The 21,712-nt window shown below is 34.3% G+C and overlaps 1 protein-coding gene across 3 annotated transcripts in view; it reads left to right on the top strand.

Annotated features, from left to right (window-relative positions):
- The window catches only part of LOC122024977, a 34,281-nt gene that overhangs the window by 1,951 nt on the left and 10,618 nt on the right, over positions 1–21,712 (top strand). For all 3 annotated transcript variants that reach the window (XM_042583729.1, XM_042583735.1, XM_042583742.1), the window contains exons 4-11: positions 4,586–4,837; positions 4,970–5,089; positions 6,038–6,118; positions 12,388–12,480; positions 12,822–12,917; positions 13,564–13,617; positions 13,701–13,904; positions 16,346–16,471. In XM_042583729.1, the coding sequence (XP_042439663.1) occupies positions 4,586–4,837; positions 4,970–5,089; positions 6,038–6,118; positions 12,388–12,480; positions 12,822–12,917; positions 13,564–13,617; positions 13,701–13,904; positions 16,346–16,471 (1,026 nt within the window). The remainder of the gene's footprint in view (positions 1–4,585; positions 4,838–4,969; positions 5,090–6,037; positions 6,119–12,387; positions 12,481–12,821; positions 12,918–13,563; positions 13,618–13,700; positions 13,905–16,345; positions 16,472–21,712) is intronic.

The raw sequence follows: 21,712 nt of genomic DNA, 5'->3' as shown, positions 1-21,712 counted from the left end.
TAGGCCACTGAAAAATGTAGCCCAAGAGGGTTTTTTTTTTCTGAAACCATGTTACACAAAAAGAGATAACTACACATTAAAAACCATTTTAAAGATAAATACTTTTGATTATTGAATGCACACTAAAGGTGTTAGAAATTAATTGAGAAACTACAACTCTCTCTAAATAGTGCTCAAGCTTGGGGCAACATGACATGAATTAACTATTGTTGTTATAACTTGCAAGGTTGCTTTGCTGTCATTTCTGCAACAATGCTTATGTAGTCGAAAAGGAGGTGCCTTATTAGGAGTACCAAAAAACATAAATTATAGATAAGGGCCTCACCCATTAGATGAACGAGTGTCCAGCGTTCTTGTAGTAAAATATTAATGTACATCAAGAATCATTAAGAAAATATGCTAGGACTATCTAGGTAATTAAAGAAATATTTTTCAAGTGAATATAATGATAAACATGGTTGAGTAGTTGGTGAGAAATCAACCAGTTAATGGTGCAAATATTACTAGTGAAATTTTTATACAAAACTGTTAATATATTAACTACCAGATTCTTAATTGCCAATTTTTATACATGTTTCATATAGTTTGAAGGAGGTTACTTTCTTTGATCAAACAAAATTTCCCAGAGTGCTTCTATGGGAAAGTGCCAAATTAGGCGAAAATCTTAGGGAGCGTTTGGTTTCATTTTCATTTTATGAAAAATGCGTGTTTTCCCTTTTCTTAGAAAATGAGACATTCTCTATTTTCCCATAAAATGATATCTCCTTTTATAGAAAACAAATGTGGAAATTGCCAACCAAGCAATGTTTTCCCTTTTTTCAGAAAATGAAAATGGCAAATAACCAAACCACATGCTTTCTTAGTTTCTCGAGAGCTTGGTCTAAAATTCCCTTAAAATTAACTTTGTATGATCACACACCGTAAGGATGATAACTTGATCGTATAATTAAATATCTATATGGAAGCTTAAGGTCACAATAAACAATAAAACCATAATTATTAATTGTTTAATCTTAATATTAATAATTAAAGTAACATATTTGATAATTTTACCATTTAATAATTCATGGAAATGATGAATTTGGAATAAATCTTTAGAGTAGTGGTTTAACATTTTAAAGAAATCAAATAACTTGTTTGCCATAACAAGATATATCCTTTTATACCCATGTTGACATGGCATCCTATAATGCGGATATGAAAAATGGGTCCGAGCAGCTTAACTCATCTATGAGAATAAGAGAATGAAGAAAAAAAAAGGAAGCTTACATACTTTGACTCACATTGTATTGGGAGGAAGCAGAGATTGAGTGCATCATGCATAGGAAGGAGGGTAGTTTAATGATGCCGCACGAAGTGCACAGATAGAGGGGACTTTGGAGTTTGATGGCATCGTGTGAGGAAGAGTGTGGCTTTCACATGTTGCTAGGAGGGAGGGGGGCTTGCAGTTTTCATTAGGAAGAAGGGTAATGGAAAACAATATTGCATCACGAAGGAGGGGAGTTAGGAATGAGGGTTTATGGGCATTGGGTAATGATAGCTATAATAAAATGTCATTAGAGTAAGTTTAACAGGTTATATAATTAATATAAGTTAGGTTAGGGTTACATTAGCTTATTGTATATAATTAATGTGGTATAGATATACGCCTCAATCATAGTATCAGTAGAAGGAAAACATGCATTACTTCTAGGATCAAGAGGTGGAAGTTAAAGGATGGAAAACAAAGTATCTTTCAGGAGAGGGTAGGAGCACAAATATTATGAGAAATACATGACGACTTGACTACGACATGTGATAAGATGATAATAAATTTGAAAATGGTGGCTAAGATCATATTTCAATGAGTGAAGAGGACAAACACCACCAAATAAAGAATCTTGATGGTAGATTAAGGAAGTCCAAAAAAAAGTAATGAAAAAACCAGTAGCCTAGGTTACTATATACTTGTAAGAACGAAGAAAACTTAAAAAAATATATGCAGTAGCTAAGAAAGGCCAAGAAAGCAGTAAGGGAAGTTAAGAATAAAGCTTTCTAATGCTTGAATCCAGAATAGATACAAAAGAAGGGAAAGTGACATCTATAGAATATATAAAGCAAGAGAGAGTAAAAAAGGAACCTTACTCAAATAAAAAAATGCATTAAAGATGAATCCAATAGTGTATTACTGCAGGATGGGGAAATAGAGTTATGGAAGTGATATTTTATCAACTTTTTAACGATGAATTAAGTGACCAACTTTGTTTAGGAAACTTAAGTAGGCTAGAGAAGTATAGAATAAATTTTTATCAGAGAACTCAAATTAGAATAAGTGTTAAATGGGAATGCAAAATGGGAAAGCGATTGGACTGAATGATATTTCAATAGATGTATGAAAGTGCCTAGGGATGTAGAGTATTAAATAACTTACAAAGTTATTTAACATTGAAATGAAGAAAATGCCTGAAGGGTAAGTACCATGATTACAAAACAAAGGAAACATACAAAATTATGTGAAATAGGGGTAGTAAGCCAATGAGTTATACCATGAAACTGAGGGAAAATTAGGGAAAGAGTGATAGAAAAAAGATTCAGGAAGGAAGGTAATCAAAAATCAATTTGGATTTATGCCCGAAAGATTTACTATAGGAGCCATACACCTCACTAAACTAATTTAAAAGTATCACGAAAAGAAAAAAACTCACTCATGGTATTCATTGATCTAGAAAAAACTTATGACGGAGTCTTGAGCGAAATTATGTCGAAAATTTTAGAAAAGAAAGGTATTAGTTTAGCGTATATTAAATTAATTAAGATATGTATAGGATGTAATGACAAAAGTGAAGATTTTAGGTGGATTAACCGAAGCGTTTCCTAAAAAATAGGGTTCCATCAACGATTAGTTCTAACTCCATACCTTTTTGCATAGTAATGGATAAATTCATCAGATGCATCTAAGACATGTTATTTTTGTGCATGTTGTTTGTAAATGATATTATTTTAGTACATGAGACATGTGAAAAAGTAACTGCGAAACTTGAATGTTAGTGGGAAACACTAAAGTAAAAGGTTTTAGACTCAATAGAATAAAGATAAAACATATAGAATTTAAGTTTAGTAGTATTAGATGTAGCAAGATAATTGTTTAATTAGGAGATGACTAGTTATCGCTAAATGAGAGCTTTAAGTATCTAGGATCTTTTTTTGCAAAGGGATGAAGGGTGGTTGATAGAGATATTTTACATAGGTTATAAGTGGGATGATTGAAATGGAGGAGGGCGTCGGATATTTTACGTAGCAAAAGATGATGGTCATACAGATGAGGATGTTAAGGTGAATGTGCATGCATTCGAGAATGAATAGTATAAAAAAACTAAAACATTAGAAAGAAACTTGGATTTGCACCTACTGAGGGAAAATTTCGATGGACTTAACCTAAGGCGACCAATAAATGCCTTAGTTATGCGATGTGAGATCATGACAAATATACACATTAATAAAGAGGGCGATCAAAAAAGACTTGATTAATGATGATAGACTAGGATAAAATATAATAAAATTCATTTGAATATAGATGCGGATATAATAGGGGATCAAGTTTAATAGTATAGGAGAATTCATATAGCCGATCCCACTTAGTGGGATAAAAGCATTGTTGTTGTTGTTGTTTACATGTCCAACACTTGTGTTCACACTCATCAGATACCCATCTCCTAATCTAAGTTACATAGCATCATAGTGTAAGTAAAAACAATAGTATTCAAACCTAACTGCCACTAATAATTTAGATTATCTCAATTACTAACTTTAGTCAATTCTCACTGAGATTGCAGGAGGTTCTCCATAGGCTACTGACATCATGGGTGTGCATTGCGTGTTCCTGTGTTGTTTTGTTATATGTGATTGCTTGATTTTTAATATGTATCTATGTTTTGGTATGTTCTTTCCTTCACAAAACTTTTATTTCTTCTTCTTTGTTGACTGCTTATTATGTCTATGCCTTGACCTTGACTCATGGAAATTTGACTCACCTTGTTGACATTATTATTTATAATATTTTATCATACTCTAGTAGGTGGTAGGATGAACTGGTTGCTAAGAGGAGAAACTTTGTCTAGATGCTATTGGTATCTTTTTTTTTTCCTTTTCTTTTGCAATTAGGAATCTACTGTTTATGAGATAATGCTCCTATACTGGGTCCTTGTTATCATGTTGGATCATGCTGTTAAAATATTTTCCCATGCTTATGTTGTCATGGTGTTCTGGAAACAGCCTCTTGCAAAAAGCAGGGAAAGGCTGCGTACAATAGATACTTCCCCGGGACCCCGCATAGCGGGAGCTTCGTGCACCAGGCTACCCTATGTTGTCATGGTGTTGGACTAATGATTGTAGGGACTTAATGCACATCTTGGTTGCATTGGGATAATGTCTAATTCACTTTTTAGATCATATATTTGAACTTTTTAAGTTAGTTATTATGTTTTGTTGTTCAATAATTCAATTGGAGTAAGTTGTTCTAGCTGATGAACTGAGGTTGCAGAAATCTCTTTCAGCATGTTTCATACTGCCTCCCTGGTCAATTTGTCTTATTGAAAGTTCTTTGTAGGTCTTAGAGGCTCATGCAAGACGTGTTGATGAAGGGTTTACGGAGGCACGAGTTATGGCTGAGGTATCCTTGCTACCTGATAAGATCCGTATATCATCTGGGAGGCGCCCTGTTGCTCTTGCTGCAGGTTTTGTTGATCGATCCTATAAGCATGGAGAACCAAGGAAGCAGGTTGTGGTTGTTGTTACCTCTGGTTGGACTGTAATGTGTTTTGATCACAACCTTAACAAGCTATGGGAAAACAATTTACAGGCATGTAACTTATCACTGTCATGTGCTACCATTTAAGATGTTTGGCTGTTCATCTATTTAATGATACTTTCTAGATTATTAACTCTTAAAGATAAAGCTATGTGCATGTTTAAATAGATATAATTTGAGCAGGAGGATTTCCCTCATGGTGCTCACCACAAGGAGATAGCGATTTCAATAAGCAATTATACACTGAAGCATGGTGATGCTGGATTGATTATAGTGGGAGGGAGGATGGAAATGCATCATCAAGTATATCACTTACTATCATCTTACCTCATAGATTGTGTTATGAATATTAAAAACATTTATGCCTCAAGTCCTGATGTATCTTCATGAACGATTTGAGCTTTATTTTCCTGTTATGCTCTGATCATTTGGCTCTCAGCTTACGATGTGATGATTCTAAATTTGAATTTTTCAACCACGGTTGGCTTCACTAATCCAGTTGGAAATTGTCTATTTTCCTGTTATGCCTCAAGTCTTGATGTATCTTCATGAACGATTTGAGCTCTATTTTCCTGTTATGCTCTGATCATTTGTCTCTTAGCTTACAATGTGATGCTTTTAAATTTGAATTTTTGAACCATAGTTGGCCCCACTAATCCTGTTGGAAATTGTCTTTCTTTCATACAGCTTAGTTATGCAGTCCTAAGATATACTGAGCATACATTATCATTAAAGCCAACCAATTATGTATATCTTTTTCACATTCTATGGAATATCCCACTGTGTAAATGAACTAGATGAAGTTTTGCATTTGTCCTCTTTGCCCATTTTGGTTCAATAGAATGCCTATATTACCAATGGCAGCATGTCTGTAGCCTGATATGTTCTACATTATAGAATCCCTAACCCGTTGATGGTCGTTGCATGATGGAATGTGAAATTGTCATCGTGTTGATCCACCATAAAAGATTTTTTGGTTAGATAATCTATGGTGATTTTTTTTTAATATTTCGTGGATATCTTATCATGGCTCTGTTCTTATAAGTGTTGTGCAGCCAGAGACTTAGTTCCTTGTTGTCTTTTTAGCTTAGTTTCACCAGTTTGATATGACTTCATTGAAAGTTCATTTTTTGTATTGTTGACATTTCATTATTTAATGCGGTGCTTGAATGTATGGTTCTTATTTTAGTCTTTCTCCTTTTTCCTCTCTTTGTGCTTCAATGATGTTAATGGAAATAGCTAATTGTATAGAGCACTATGGATCTATTTGAGGAAATAATGACAGAAGAAAAAGTTGGTGATCTGCATGGGAGAAGCACTAATGAAAAAGAGGTATGACAGTGTTAAGTTGGTTCTAAGATTTCTGGACATGTATTGTTGCCAAACACTTAGAGCAATGAGTTTTGAGCAGTCATTAAAGTTTTCTTCAAGACTCATTTTTCAATTTCCTTTCCACATCCTTTAAGTTCAAGGCATTAACCTTTCTTGCATATGTTAAAGTATTTATCTTGTTCCTGAAACATTTTGAGATACCAAGGAAGTTTTAATTAATTTGTCAACATATATTGACAACACACACACATATATAGGGGACTGTTTGTCTGATAGTAATGATCTTGAATAGGGATCCAACACCAAAGAAACCAGATTTCCAATCTGGTAAAATCTTGGCTAATTGTTCAAAATTGGTAGCTACAAGAAACCCATAGATTATGTGACCAATAGGTGGCTAGGTCCAAGTACAGCACACATTTATATGAGCTCCTTATAATTGTATGTGCCACTTTCATCACATACGGCTCACAAAAAAATTCCTAAATCCGCCCTGGCCTTTTTTCCACCTCTCCTCTCCAGCTGATTAAACTTGTGTTCTCTAGCTTCAAAATGACTCTGCTAATGCGCACAGCATTTTGTTCATTCTTTATTTCGTTTGCACTTTGCATGTTCAATAGTTGCTTCTTGCTTGAAAACTATAAAATTAGGTTTCGAGGAGTTATCAATTGAAAATCCCCATGGTGCACACTCTCTTGCAAGGTGGGGCACTTCTGATTATAGTATGTTTCACCTGGCTTTGTCCCGAACCACGGAGGCATACTAGTGGGTGTGCATGTGTGATGACTGTAGAAATTGCAAGTTGAAGTGGGAAACAACTCTTTTTTATTCTCATCTTGTTGGGATTATTTTTGGCGCAACAAGTTCATGAACAAGTATATGAATGAGCCAACCAGTTGCAATTAAAGTGCAACAGTTGTAAAGCAAACCATGTAGGAGTGACACTGAGCATGAATTGAAAGAAAAAGGACTATCTTCCCTTTTCTTCTTAAGAAGCAAATACTATTTCCTATTTCTTTGCCTCTTGGACTAGAGCTATGTTCATGTATTTTTAATGGTTACCTTAATGGATTCAGAAACGTTTTTCTATGGATTATCATTGTGAAGGGGAGCCTTGGCGCAACGGTAAAGTTGTTGCTTTTTGGTCACGGGTTCGAATCCTGGAAATAGGCTCTTGCAAAAAGCAGGGTAAGACTGTGTACAATGGATCCTTCCCCGGGACTCCGCGTAGCGGGAGCTTCGTGCACCGGGCTGCTTTTTTTATTTTTTTTTATTTTTTTTTATCATTGTGTATTTCCACATGTCTGCTTAAATGAAAATCTTCTTATAATTGATTATCCCTGAGATCATGATGTATGGATATACAGCATAAGTTTGGATGATTGATGGAAGACTTCAGACATATTCCATACTATTGGTTTCCATTGATTGACTGATGGAATTGGAGTAACTACTAGAAATATTCATGTTAGTTTGTCACACTTGTTTGTTCATGAGTGCGTGAGTTATATTAATACCAAGGGCTCAGTAAATTATGGACCACTTCAAATTTTGTTTTCTGAGTGATGATTAACTCCACCAATATAAATTTGAGTGCTTGTATGAACAATTTTTGAAAGCACAAGAATGGAAATAGTTAGTATTGGTCAAAGGTATATTCCCTGGTTTCAATCTTTTCATTTTGTGTACCATTTCTTGTGGGAATCTTCCAACAATGTTTGAAAATAGATTGGTTATTCATGAAGAAAATAAAGAAAGCTTGAGCAGAACATGAACCTCCCATTTTTGGATAATTCACCACAAATATCTCAATCTTGGCTATTGCATTATTGAGCAGATTGACAATTTTGATGTCAAGCCCTATGAACTTAAAGGTGACATCTTATCTTAGGTTTGCCTTGCACATGGCAACTGCACCTTGACGTTGTGGTCTCTTACATGGCATGCAAAGGTTTCACCACCATTTATGAATAAAGGGATGATCCTTGTATTTTATTACGCTCGTTTGGGCTCTAACAACTCCTCTAGAGTAACCTCCCTTTCAGAAATATAAAGCTTCTCATCTCTTTTTCACTGCATGTTTTTTCAAAGTCTACAATTGATTGAGGTTGGTTGGTTCCAACTTCGAATACCACTCAAATATATAGTCCCACCTATTGGTAAGCTACATGTCAGGTGCACTCCATCCTCCTTTGATCAATCATGGTATACTCATGCCAATGTTCTGGTGGCCCATCGTCCTATAAAGTTAGTCACTACTCCCAAGTGGCTAGGAAGTAAATCACAACCCAAAGTGGCTAAGAATAAAAATAATTTGCTATGAAACTTTCATATATTCCTGCATATGAGAAGCTTGTAATGGAGAAGATCATAGCTGAAATAGGATCCAACTTGGCTAGAGCACCTAACGCCACTAGATATTTGACATTGTTTGTTGCAATGCTAGAGCTTTGGCGAATGCATCTAACATCATTGATACATAAATTACCAATTAATAGTGGTTGAATTCCTTCTATTGTTCCACATGATAAACCAGTACGAACATGACTTGTACATATCCAATTTGACTATGTGCTACAGATCTTTTTTTGACTTTTGTTTGGCTATGGAAGCCAGTGCTTCTAAGATTATGGAAACAATGCTGCAGAATCCAAAGATTTGTTGCAATGTACCTCCATAGGAACCAACAATAGAAACACGTGACATATTTGCAGAAAGACTGATTTTAGGCGCAATAGAAAGGAATGCTGTCACCGGGGTGGGTGAACCCTCATAGATATCAGGTGCCCACATATATTGAGTCAAAAGAGAGAATGAGTCCGAGGGAGAGGGGGGTTCGGGGCTCGAGAGATTGAATAGAGAGGGCCCCACAAGTTCTTAATTCTAGCTGGGGAATGAACAAAAAAGGGAACGAGGAATGATCAACGAGAAAAGTGCTCTCTGAACCGAACGTGAAAGTGGTTTTCCATCAGACGGCTGTTCACGTAACTCCACTCTCGGCTTGGATTATATATCCTTCAGGGTCCGCTCTCGGCCATTCCACACGCTGCCTAGCACAGACGTGGTTATCTGTTGTCAACACTTTCACGGGCCATGCCAGAATTTTCTTAATTAGAATAGGGCAGGAAAAGCACAAAGAAAGGTCCCATTCGTCTTCTTCATTTTCAGTGAAAGACAAATCCACATTTAGATCTCTTAAATTGTTTTCCTTATCCAGTAGTATCTCCATTCCTTTGTCGAACCTTTCCTTAAGTAGTTTGTGAAGCATTCTCTATCTAAACACCAGTATGCATTCTTTCATCCCCCTTTTTGGGCCCTCAGGAAACATGGGCGTAATCATAATTAAAGGAGTCCTAGTTATGCCATGCATGCAATACAAAAAAGCCATTGGGATGATAAAAGAGGGCACTTTCCTGTATTGCACCGGAAAAGGACCTAACAGAAGATTATCTTCTTGATGGTTCAAATCAATGCTTCATTCCACTACTGCCTTACCTTCCTAAGGCGACCTGCTTAATCTAATTGCTTTAATTTCTCTGAGCAGGCAAGTTTTCTTCTACCCAGTTAACCATATCTAAAGGTAGCCTTCGTTGGCAGCTGCAACCAGGGCTTGTTGTTATTTCCCTACTTTCTTAGGGTAGCCACCTAATCTAACTTTCTTTTTATCCATTTGGCCATATCTTGAGGTAACCTTGCTCGCAGCTCCAACCAGAGCTTGTGTTGGAGCGAGAGTTCCCAGCAAAAATGTCTAGTCTTGGTATCTGAGGGGTAGTTACATTGGCATTTTTCTCAGTTTGTAGAAATGGAATTGGTTTCTAAAGATCTTTTATCAAACCATATAGGCATTTTGAAGTTCTTTTCACTGCTTGCTTGACTGATCAATTGAATTGACTATATAAAGAGAATTAACTGATTGCTCTGGACTGAAGTGGGGGAGAGGGTTGGAGTTCAATCGTAATCAGGCCTTGAGATTATTTATTTAGATTCTTTTTTTATCTCAGGTTGATGCGTTGAAAAAGGAAATAAGGTACAAGATAGTTGTCAGTACCTTCAGAAATCAAAGTATCCCCTATGTCTATGTGTGTATGTACTTATATATTTATGGTCTTCTTACCATTTGAATGATGACTCATTAAGGCTAATTTACTGCTGCATGGCTAGGTTTGTGTTATAAAAATTCTTTGATTGCGGTTGCAAGGTTTTGTACATCATCCTATTGACCCAAAATTATGGGGACTACTTGCTTTGGGATTATCTAGTTGCTAGCATGAGAAGGCTATCCCAATCATCTTGTCCTTGCATTGTCAGAAAATTTTGGTCCAGAATTGAATGTTTACTTCTTTTGCATATGAGACCAGTTATCTCGACCAGACCTTTCCTTGGTGAGAACCTAACGCACTGGGATTGCACATATTTCATGAAAAAGCTTATTTAATTTTGTGGTTAGAAATAAAAATTAATTTTGCATCCAGGGTTTTAATTAGTGATTTTTAGGGGGAACTGTGCGGAGTATCTGGGGGGATATGTGGCCAACATGAAAAATATGAAAATGATGTTTAAATTGATATAAAAATTTAAAAGGACTGGCATAGATATCCATCAAGTATATTAATTCGTCAAAAAAAATAAATTACAAATAAACAAGTGATAAGTAAACTCAACACATATATTTCATCATTTCACATTGCACAACAACACATAACATTGACAAAACGTAAAAGTTTCCTAACATAGCAATGCAATTAACAAACAAGTATATTCAATCAAACATGTTTATAAATACATAAGATTCATAAATCCATATAGCCAGAAAATACACAACTCATTGCGTGGAGAAAGAGGAGATGATGCATAAGAAGGTATCAAGTTAGAGGATACTTTGTTGCCAGGAGAAATAAATTTGCAATCCGCAGCTATAATGCCCTGTTAACCCTAAAAGATGGACGAAGGAATTGCACTAGAGTTGAGATAATTTTCTTCATTTACTTAACATAAAATCAAAGAAAGGATAGACTCTAAATCCTTCTATCGATCAATTTTAATCCCTTTTTTTGTCTGCCTAAATGGGCTTTTTGGCAGCATCTACTGATTCAGATCTTAATTTGAAAGTCATTTGGACCCGAACTTTCGGGATGCCCCCAATAACCAACCAATGGCGAACAATCTTCCAAATTTGTTGACCCAACAACTCCCGTGATAAATCCGACGACCAATCATTCCTTTGCTAAAGCCAACGGCCAATCGGTGACAACAATAACTAGGTGAGCTAGCCTCTGACGAGCCAATAGCTTGGCGAACTCACGGAGGCCTCGCTTGGTCATGAGATTGAGGCTGTCTGGTCTCACCATGAGCTCATGGTAGCCTAACTTGACTGTGAGTTTTTCCTCCTACCACGAATTTATCCTCCCTTTCTCCTCATCACCTTCTCCTTTACTCCTTTGGTCCTTCTCTCTCTCTTTTTCTTTCTTTTCCTTTTCCACTGTTTATCTTTTTCCACCCTTAATCCTTTTCCTTCCTCTATCCACCCTTTGGAGTAAACAAAGCCTAAAAGAGGAGAAATTTAAAAAGGAATAAGCTACTTAACTGAAGGTGACTCAAAAAGTATGATATGTGCCTATTGAAATCACCTATGCAGCTGCCTTGACCTCTTTTTCGAACAGATCACATCTAGCTGATTTTTTATCTTCTATCCTAGTCCTTTTTTTTAAATAAAATATGGGTTGGATCAGTAGCCTTTTCACTAATATTGAAGAGTTTAGTTGAGAACCGTACTATTATTCAGCTATGCCATAAATAATCCAGTATGTTTGGATTAATAGGTTAGTTTCCTGATTATTATCTTTCTATAGTAAGTAATATTGTGGGACATGGTGAGGCCCATTTTAAGATCTTGCATGTATGCCTTTTGATTCATGCAATTAAACCAAATTGTGGAATCATCAGGGATTTAACTTCACTCCTGATGAATCTTCTTCTATAGTTTTTTTTTAAAAAAAAAATTAGTTATGACTAACTCAGTTCATTTCTATTGATTGCTAAGCCCTAGCTAGTTTGCCTGGATGTTATTTGACGATTGACATGGATTCATTATTCTTCTGCAAATTAGGCTACTTCTACTATAAATTAATTATAAGAGTTGTAGATGATTGTTCATAATATAACCTCTAGTGGAAGTTAGATTTCAAGGGTAGCCTTTTCATGGATGAGTTAAACATAGGGAAAAGTTTGAATGCAATACTCTACTAATGTATGCCATTCTTTTGATGCAGAATTCTGGAAGCAGCATTGCAGATCTACGCCATTTTGCATTTTATGCTTTTGCTGGCCGTACTGGCACACTAAGATGGAGTAGAAAGAATGAAGTATGTTGTCACTCATAATCTCACTCATGATCTTCCTCATATGGACTCAATTACACAACTCACTGGAACTCATTTAGTTCCTTCTCTTCAGCTATTTTATTGTGTACATTTGGGAGATTATGTAATTTTGTAGTCTGCAAATCTGAGTAAAAGTAGCACGATTATATGACATGACATACCATATAAATAGTTTTTTTCTCCTAACCTACATATAGTATTTTTTATTTGTTTTTTTCATTCTGGTTATTTCCTTAGATGATTCAGCTCTCAAGGCACACTCATCACATTAATGTTGTGGTGTATTTCTTAATGTTCTGGTCCCCTCTAAAATGGACATGCAGAATATCCAGGTTCAATCTTCTGATGCATCACAGTTGATCCCTCAGCACCATTACAAACTTGATGTTCATGCTCTTAATACTCGCCACCCTGGAGAGGTAAACAACAAAATTTGCCATGACCTAAGAGAAAAACTATGAGTTTCAAATTGTGTTAGTTGATGCATTTACTTTGCCACTTATTTGACCCAGATAAGATGTATGACTATTCATAATTGTTGTTTTATTTTTTGTATTGGTGCTGCATGAAATATCTTAAGTACGTTCAATTTGTGCTAGCTGATGCATGCCACTTATTTGACCCATACATAACATGTATAACTATTCATAATTGCTATTTATTTCTCTGTCTTGTGCTACTGGAAATATCTCAAGTATGAACATAGAGTTTTGAAAAATGCATTATGTTACTTGTAGCGAGGTATCTCTGTTGAGTGCTAATGTTGTATACATTCTGTTGGAGTTTGTGCATGATTTTATCCAAATTGTTTCTTAAAATAGCTGCTTTTAACCAATTTTAAAATAGTTATGTAGTGATAAAAATAACTGTTTTGATCAGCTATTGTTTGTAGAGTGATTCAGTACTCTTTGGATGATAGTATTGCTAAGTTATCAGCAATAGTCAATATAATTTTTAGAGTAGTTTGCTACTTTTGAATGTTAATACTGCAAGCCATAATCACAAATCTGTATATTTTTTGAACTTTCTTGATCACCTTCAATATCATTTTTTTCCCATTTGCAGTTTGAATGTAGAGAATTTAGAGAATCCATTCTTGGTGTTATGCCTCATCGCTGGGTAATTCCTGAACTTCTTTGCTACTGTATATTAGCCCAAGAGTCTACTTGCTCATACTGTAGTATACTTGTCTTTCTTATCAGGATAGGAGGGAAGATACTTCATTAGAGTTAGCACATTTCCGAAAGCATAAAAGGAAGCCATTGAAGAAAACACCTGGCAAAGTTCCCACACACACTGTGTATAAGCCTGTTGAGCACAATCCACCAGGGAAAGATGCATCAAATAAAATTGCAAGAGCGATTGGAAAGGCTGCAGATTATGCTGGTTCAGCAAAACCTAAAAAGGTAGAGGTGATCTAAAAGTTGTCTGGATATCTATGATGGATATTGTTAGATCACATTTTGTTTGCCGTATCACATTTTATGTGGAAATTGTGACATTCTTTCTACCCTGACTCTGTAATTGTTATAGTGTTCGACAAAGTATAGTAGTATAATGGATAAACATTTTCAGCAACTACAAATTAGAAAATCATGGGAAAAATGAAAAGCAAAATGTTAGCAACCAGTATAATTCAGGGAATTAAATAATCAGCAGAATTAATGTAAAACTGAGACATTTCTAAAATGAAGCCCCAAAGCACTGAAGCTAGGTTTTGGTGTCATATCCAAGCTGAACGACTTAACCAAAATCTATCTTTACTGGTAAAGACCTTGTCTGTTAATAACACAGTGATCACACCTTCCCCATTATCAATTCCAAGAAGCTTTGGAGAAAGTTCTCGATTTCCAAGAAGTCCTAGTAGTGAATTCTCCTTTTCACATTGCAGTGCATATATTCTGAAGTTCTGCTAACTGATTTGGTTAAAATCTTGATTATTTATTTGATGTATTTAGATCAAACCTCATCCTCATTTATCCAAACTTTGAAGATTTCAAAATATTGCACCTTGACCTTTGATAGTGAGATGCTGAGATTGGATTGAACATTTGTTACTTATTCTTGGTAAAAGTTTATCAGAGCAACAATAACTTGGTGAAAACATAAAAAATACTAATGAAAAAATTATCAACAAAAGGTTTTTATGTAGGAAAGAAATTAAAGGTTCTTTTAGTCTTGTTGGGGAAATTAATTCTTTTGCATGTGCAACATAAGAGTTTTTTTTTCCTAATTTTGCCTAATATTCATAATGGGTGTTTTCTTTAGGTGTCTTGTTGAGGTTCATGTGCCACAATTGACGTGAAGCACAATTTACTTGCACATTGCTTTGTGGTGCTTGTCAAATGTTCATTTAATAGCCAGCTAAATGCTTAATACTTTTAAACCTAAGCTGACATGTTGTATGTTAGCATGGTTATTGCCTACTTGAATGGTTTGATATCCAGTCATCACTTACCTAGTTTTCTGGACTGATTTTGTTGCTGTGGTATAGTTAATAGTATGGTATGAGGGAAAAGTGGAATGTAATAGTATCACTGGAACGTGAGCCAATTCAGTGTCAGTAAAGTGGGATGTACTGAATTCATACACATATTGAAATGGTTTGATGTAGAGAAGGATGAGTTGTATATCAGCCTGGTAGGTTGAATGTAATGGTTTTAGTGACAATTTTGGATATGCACAGAGCTATCAAGCTGTATGTTCTGGTAGCAATGCTTGCCCAGACAGCTAAATTTTGGACGTTGGTATTTTACCCATGTTCCATTTCATCAGATAAATCCCTTGATACCAGTTATCGGTCTATCTGTTTAGTTTATTCTTCAAAAAATCTTTCTTAATGGCCGTGTTGCATTTTTTTTTCACTAGGCACACATGGTTCAAATCTTGCCCCAGGAAGTAGCAATCATTTTGCTTATACCAGCTTCCATAGAATTTGGTGTTGGATTTGCAAAAACAGCCAGCTTTGTGTTTCCTTCATCTCATAAAATTAAGAGATGAATCTCGATGCAATGTTGAAAATGAATGATTTATATACCTATTCAAAAAGGAATATTGATTATTGAATCAGCTCGTTTAGTTTTAATCACAGGTGGGAAATATATATATATATATATATATATATATATATATATATATATATATATATATATATATATATAGCCGTGTATGTATGTATATATGTATGTATGTATGTATGTAAAACCGTAGGTATTTCATGGACCAACAGTGAAAAGAGTAAGCACTAAATTAATATAAAATACCACAAAAAACTTATAACTAAGAAGAGTTTTAATGAATTTAGTGGACAAAGTGGCAATATGCTTATGAAGGAGAATCAAGATTATCTGATACCAATTTGATTGTTGACTGAACCAATATTTATCTATATACCAAGTTGTATCCATCATGATATAGACCACTAGTAGGTGTAGTAAATACATAACTAGTTCCTTGTTGGGTCCACAAGGACATGCTGGTAACATCATAATGTATCTTCAAATCCTTAATTCAACCTTCTAATAATCTTTCTCAAGCATTTGAGCTTCTTCTTTTCACATTGCTGAGTGAATTGTGCAACCTGTGGATTTTATTTGTTTACGATTTACATGTCTTGGGACTTCAGAGGAAAGATTACTATGCAAACTGTTTTACCACTTTTTGTAATGTAATAATGTCGAACTGTTTTCTCTTTGATACATCTTAACTGTTGTATATTGGACTAGTATTTATTTTTCAAACATTATTTATGCAGCTTGCTAATTGATATGCTGCCTCTGCCAACTTATCCTTTTCTGCATTTGAATATATATTTCATGTGCCTTAGTTTCTAACATACTCTCTACAGAGATCACTTTACATCCCAACCATTACAAATCACACTCAAGTTTGGTGGGTTCCAAATGTTGTTGTTGCACATCAGAAAGAAGGAATAGAGGTTGTGCACTTGGCCTCTGGACGAACCATTTGCCAGGTACTTCTGATTATTTTGACTAATAACAGAAAAGGTTTTTCTAATGAAATGTTTGACATTTTTGCTTATGTAAATAAATTATATCTATTAGCCCTTGTAATAAGGGATTGAGTCCAATGACGTAGGAGGATCCATATAGTCGACTTCACTTAGTGGGATAAAGGCTTCGTTATTGTTTTATTAGCTGTTGTAATGTTATAAGATAATTGTTCACTGGAGGAACTTATTCATATGGATTAGTTGTGTATGAACATTGAAAACATCATAGTTTTCATCTCTTTCAATTTTTGTGATAGAAAAATTGTAGGGATTAGAGTGGTCCTTTTTCCCATTATCATTTTTTTTTCTCCCTAAGAATGGAATGATTACATGGGTTAGTCACAAAAGTTTTCTTGGATGTTTAAGTTGTTTTGTAACATCCATGTAATGAGAGCAAGAGCTATGTATAGATGTTCCCAATTTTGATAGTTGTTGGTGAGGCATCGAATAAGAAACGTTGGAGTCAAATGAAACGTTTTGTAACATCCATGTAATGATAGTTGATAGTTGCCACTGATTAACTTAACTCACATACTAATTTGGTGGAAAAATAAATTAATGGAGGTGGAAAATGAAACGTTGGAGTCAAATGACAAAATCTTAGATTTGTCTTCAGAAATTCAGTCAAATACTAAATAGTGTTTTCACTTCCTAAATTTTCACGTCAATTATTTTTTCCATTTCCATGATGAACCTACTTTTTATCAACGTGATTTTATCTTCTCTTGGTTCATAAATCAAGTTTTATTTGTATCACTTCTCATTTGTGTTCTGTTTTGGTACAACTTTCATAAATTGTTACTCATTGTAGCATGCAGCATGCAATCTGTTATTTACTGCCTGGTATCATCAAAATAAGTACAAAAACATGACTACTAAACATTAGCAAGCTATCTGGTTCTTTCAGTCCTTGATTGGCCATGCGAACCAATATCAGGAGAGTTTCTGTGCAGTTTTAAATTCTAGAAATCAAAAAATTCAGTTTAGGCTTTATACTATCTTATTTATTTTTTAAATTCTATCTAAACTTGTATCTATAGTTGTATATAGCTTATTTCAATCTGGAAACATTAATCTTCCAAACTGATCGCAAATAAGTTGTAATGGAGGGCAAATTCAATTACCAATCCTTTAATTTTTCTGTGTATTTGGTATAAGTCTTGAGTGAGAATTTATCTGTTATGGTTTTGCTATTCATTTTCTTATAGAGATAACTTATGTTAATGCTATCCATAAGTTAGCTAATCTTTATTAGCCCCTTTTATGATTATTGGATAAATATTGAAGCCTAAAGTTGTAATCACAATCTAAAATTTTTAGCCGTATTGGAGTTTTGGTTTATGATTAGAACGATACGATTTCGGTATTGTATTATGTCGTGATGATATAGTCTTGATATTTTTTAAATATAAAATATATTAATTAAAAAATATTAATATAATATTTGATTACTATAAATACTTACTTATAAATATTAGGTTAAACTAATATTTTAGAAATTAGGATCGACTAAAAGTCAATTTATGATTAACTAAAGTGTAAACATAATGATTAAGATAAAATAGGTTTAAATTAAATTGAATTTAATTTGTTTTAATCTGGAAATCTTTTTCCATACATTTATGGAGGAAAGAATACAAAATTATTATTTTTCCATGTGTTTAAGGATGGAAGAAATAAAAAAAGAAATTAAATATGGGGAGGAAAGAGAAATAATTAAGAGGGAAAGAATTAACCATTAAAAAAAGAAATTAAAATAAAGAAAAAATAAAAATTGAAAGAAAAAAACTCTGGCCCATGGTAGCCGCTGCGGTTTTGTGTGAGACCTCCGTGCCCCTGGGGTTGTGGGCCTCATGCATGGCCTCTACGAGCCCATGGGGTCTCTATGCAATCGTGGGATGTGTCGGTGTCGGTGTCGGTGTCGTACCCATCCTTGGACGGAAAAATAAATTCCGCTCAGTACGGCATGAGATTTAAACTATGATTGTAATTCTAGAATTTTATATTGATTCATGGATTTCATTCTGTTTGGAAACTATTTCAAAAAAATTATACTACCTTTTTCAGCTACAAAAAAATTCCCTCAAAATTGTTTTATATAAGGTTTATTTGCCAGCTGATACTTTTAAGCTATTTGTAAAACATTGGTTCCAGAGTAAACTTTAAACAAAACTAGGTTTTATAGCTGCATTTTGACTTTGTTATGTATTGCTATAGCTGCATTTTGACTTTGTTATGTATTGCTGTGCTACCTTTTTATATTGCAAAAGCTGAAATGTTATATAATGATGATAATACAAAATTTAATGTGTTACAACACTCGACTGTGCAAGGAGAATTCCTTTGTGGGGCGGCAGCTAGGAGGAGTGGTGGTTGGTACAAGGGTATAAGGAGACTGTTTTTTAAGGGAAAAAAGGCCTGAGGGGGAATGGAGCAAGGTTTTCTTGTTTACTTAAGTGGAAAAAGAAAAAAAGGAGGAAGAAAAGAACAATTTTACTTTTCGTTTCTTATATTTGATTCCATACAATGGTGGATGAAAGTAGTTTTGCCAAGGGGCCGCTTCACACCAAGTGGCTAGGTGTCCTGTTTAAAAAGCAACCTAAGCAAACATTCTAGATGGTCACATGAACTTTGGATGTTTTTATTAGTTGCTGGGTCATTTAACATTAATTATCTTATTTATATTTTGATATTGTAGCATTACATTAATTATAAAATAGGTATGTGTTTTCTTGCAACTTAGAATTATGACATGAATTTTTAGTGCTTATTTGTAAATTATGAGTTTTTAGTGCTTTTTTATCAGTCAGAAATTTTAGTGCTTATTTATCAATTATGAATTTTGAGTGGTTATTTATCAATTATGCATTTTTAGTGTTTGTTTATCAATTATGACAGTACGTATTTATCAATTATGATTGTTAGTGCTTTGTCTATTAATTATGAAATTTTAGTGGCTATTTATTAATTATGACTTTATTATTTGTGATTGTAAATTGATGAAAGATTTAGTTTTTATACACACAGAGATATTAATCTTACTCATTCTTAATTTAATTTACTTCTCTTTTCTATTATTAGTGCCCACATACCCTCTAGGTGCTAGGCATTGGGCCAGCTGCCCCCTACCTCGGTACTAGATAGTGCTCGATCAATTACTGCCTGGAATCACATTGCCCTGCAACTCTCGGAACAACAAAATCAAAGTTTAACTTTTGGCGTTTCTCTTCTCTTCACTTTTTTTTTTCTCTTTTCAAGTAGACTAAACAAGATAAGGTTACGTATAATAGACCCTTCTCTGAGATCCCACATTGATTGAAGCTTTGTGTACCAGGCTAACCTTTAAGTGGACAAAACAAGGGAAATCTCTCTCCTCTCCATTCTCTAGCGCTCTTTCTTTCTTTACTCTCTTCCTCCCCTTCAGTGGACATGCCCTAACTATCAGAGGGGGGAAGAGGTTTTTTATGCAAGGGGATCAGCAGTGGCCATGACTACAAAACAATTCAACGGCTACATGATCAACACTAATAGTAGCCCTATTAAATTGCTTAATAGATTAAATATCGATGAATTTAATATAATCCAAACAAACACTAGGTTCTGGTCTATCAAAGTCTAATCTAACATAATCTTGATGTGAACCATGATCCAATTCTAATGCATTTAGTATTTTTATAATTCGATTAAGATCCATATTCAACCCAATTTAATCAACTACTCCTAATCGGATCCGGTGTTCATGTTATCCAAAATTTAAACCCTTATTTTAATTTAAATCTTCACTTATTGATTTGAATAAAAACATCATATTAAATTATTGAATAAAATTCTAGACAAACTCATTCGTAACTTAATTTGTATTTTTTGATGATTTAACTTTTCATAATCTTGGAATTTGGTATTTTTAGTTTATGCTTGAAGGAATTGCCCATCACGACTTGGTCGGTCCCAAGCCCGGATAAGGAAAATTGCATTATGTTGTCAGCCAACGTTAAACTATGACAAATGTTTAATGAATGGATCCATTAAACTATTGTGCTAATGCTAGGTTATTTCTTGGAAAGAACGTGTTGCAGGGTCCTAACGCCTCGGCAAGGACCGCTATATCTTCAGAATTCGAGTGTAGTGCTAAATATGCAAGAGTTCTCTAGAATTCGAGTGTAGTGCTAAATATGCAAGACTTTGCGTTGCAGGATTTGACTATAACATATCAGTAAGGATCGCTACATCTTTATGAGAACTTGGGTATAGTATTCAATAGGCAAGAGTTTTCACACCATAGGTGGGATAAAAACAAATATTATAGAAAGACTAATAGTCTAAGATTTGGAACAAGGAATATAAGAACCTTCATCGGTAAAGCAATGGAGGTAGTAGATACGATGATTAGGAGAATAATTAGTATTTTGTGTGTACAAGAGACTAAATGGGTAGACGAGAAGGTAAAAATGATAGAGAACTTGAGTTTTAAGTTATGGTACACGGAAAGAGTAAAACAAGAAATGGAGTGGATATTTTGTTTAGATAGTTCGTTAAAAAATGAAATTATTGGAGTAGTTAAAAAGAAGGATAGAATTATAGCTCTCAAGATAGTAGTGGCGAAAGAAGCGGAAACATAATTAGCATATATAAACCTCAAGTAACATTAGATGAAGAAACTAAATCAAGATTTTGGGAGAGGTATTATAAAACATTCCGTTAAATTAAATGATTGTAATAGGAGGCGATTTAAATGGACATGTCGGAGTGAAAATGAAAAATATGAGAGGGTGCATGGGGTTACGTGTTTGGAACAAAAAAACAAAGAAGGGAAAATTATATTGGATTTTGCGATAGCATATGACCTTATACTAGCTAATACGTTTTTTAAGAAAAAAAAAGAACAGTCGGTCACATTTAAAAGCAGGAATAATAGATCATAAATTGATTTTTTTATGGTTAGGAAGAGGGATAGAAAGATTTGTAAAGGTTATAAAGTTATCCTTAGAGAAAGCTTAACTATCCAATATAAGTTAGTAGTGTTGGATATATGCCTTAATTATAGTATCAATAGAGAAAAAATATACACGACTCCTAGAATTAAGTGGTGAAAGTTAAAGGATGGGAAACAAAATATATTTAAAGTGAAGGTAGAAGTATAACCATTAGGTAAAATATACGGTGACTCTAATATGATATAGGCTAAGATAATATCAAAGTTGA

This window comes from Zingiber officinale, chromosome 1A (genome assembly GCF_018446385.1).
Source record: "Zingiber officinale cultivar Zhangliang chromosome 1A, Zo_v1.1, whole genome shotgun sequence".
Classification (NCBI taxonomy): Eukaryota; Viridiplantae; Streptophyta; class Magnoliopsida; order Zingiberales; family Zingiberaceae; genus Zingiber; species Zingiber officinale.
This window is presented reverse-complemented; position numbering and strand designations above follow the sequence as displayed.